This window comes from Antrostomus carolinensis, unplaced genomic scaffold, assembly GCF_000700745.2.
Source record: "Antrostomus carolinensis isolate BGI_N321 unplaced genomic scaffold, ASM70074v2 scaffold31968, whole genome shotgun sequence".
Lineage (NCBI taxonomy): Eukaryota > Metazoa > Chordata > Aves > Caprimulgiformes > Caprimulgidae > Antrostomus > Antrostomus carolinensis.
Genome location: NW_010332924.1, coordinates 10,194 through 10,931, shown reverse-complemented (window position 1 = coordinate 10,931; position 738 = coordinate 10,194). Strand labels below are relative to the sequence as shown.

At 52.2% G+C, this 738-nt stretch overlaps 1 protein-coding gene across 1 annotated transcript in view; it reads left to right on the top strand.

The window, feature by feature from the left end:
- Nucleotides 1–501, top strand: part of MRPL28 (mitochondrial ribosomal protein L28) — a gene marked incomplete at its 5' end in the record, with an annotated part of 2,993 nt that extends 2,492 nt beyond the window's left edge. Inside the window, one exon of the mRNA XM_010173699.1 lies at nucleotides 424–501. Coding sequence (XP_010172001.1) covers nucleotides 424–501 — 78 coding nt within the window. The remainder of the gene's footprint in view (nucleotides 1–423) is intronic.
- Nucleotides 502–738: the final 237 nt, after the last annotated feature.

Genomic DNA, 738 nt, shown 5'->3' with positions numbered 1-738 from the left:
GGTCAGGAGCACTGGCTATGTAAGGTGGTGCAGGGCCCTGAACCCTGTTGAGCTCCAGCTTCTTCAAGGGGTTTGTTCTCCCAGTGTGTGTCAGTGCAGCTCTGCTGTGGAGCAATGTGATGAGGGAGGCAGCTGCTTTTAGAAGGGATCCCTGGGAGCTACCCGTGATTCTCAACAGGGAAAGGTGCTGAATGTCTCGTACAAGTGCCTGTCACCTTTGAGGCAGGGTGACAGAGCTGAGCAGCAGCTGTGTCTGCAGCAGTAGCACAGCAGGTTGTCTGTTCAGCCACTGAAAAAAACCTGTCCCACCTTCCTCTGGTTTTAACTGCTAGTACTCCTGCAGCACTGGCTGCATGGGCTCACCGTGATGCTTCACCCTTTGCTGCTGCTGCTTTAAATGGTTTATCCTCTGCTTTGTTTCAGGACCCTGTCCCACTCTTTAAGGTGTATGCTGAAGAGCTGGTCAACCAACTGAAAGAGCAGGCGCTGCAGAAGCAGTAGAAGGAAAGAAACCTTTGAAGGAGCCAAACCCCAGCAGCAGATCAAGCTGTGGGGTTCAGTGAGTCTCACGTTGTGTGGAAGGGGCCCCATGAAGAGTGTGCCCAGAAGCATGTAGCAGTTATCCAAGTCTCAGCCTAAATTCAGTGAGGAATCGTTCCTGTGGGCTGAGGACAGAATTTGTCCTGCGGCCTCTGAAAGTCTGACTTGATGTGGTTCTTCTGCCTGTACAAGTAGTTG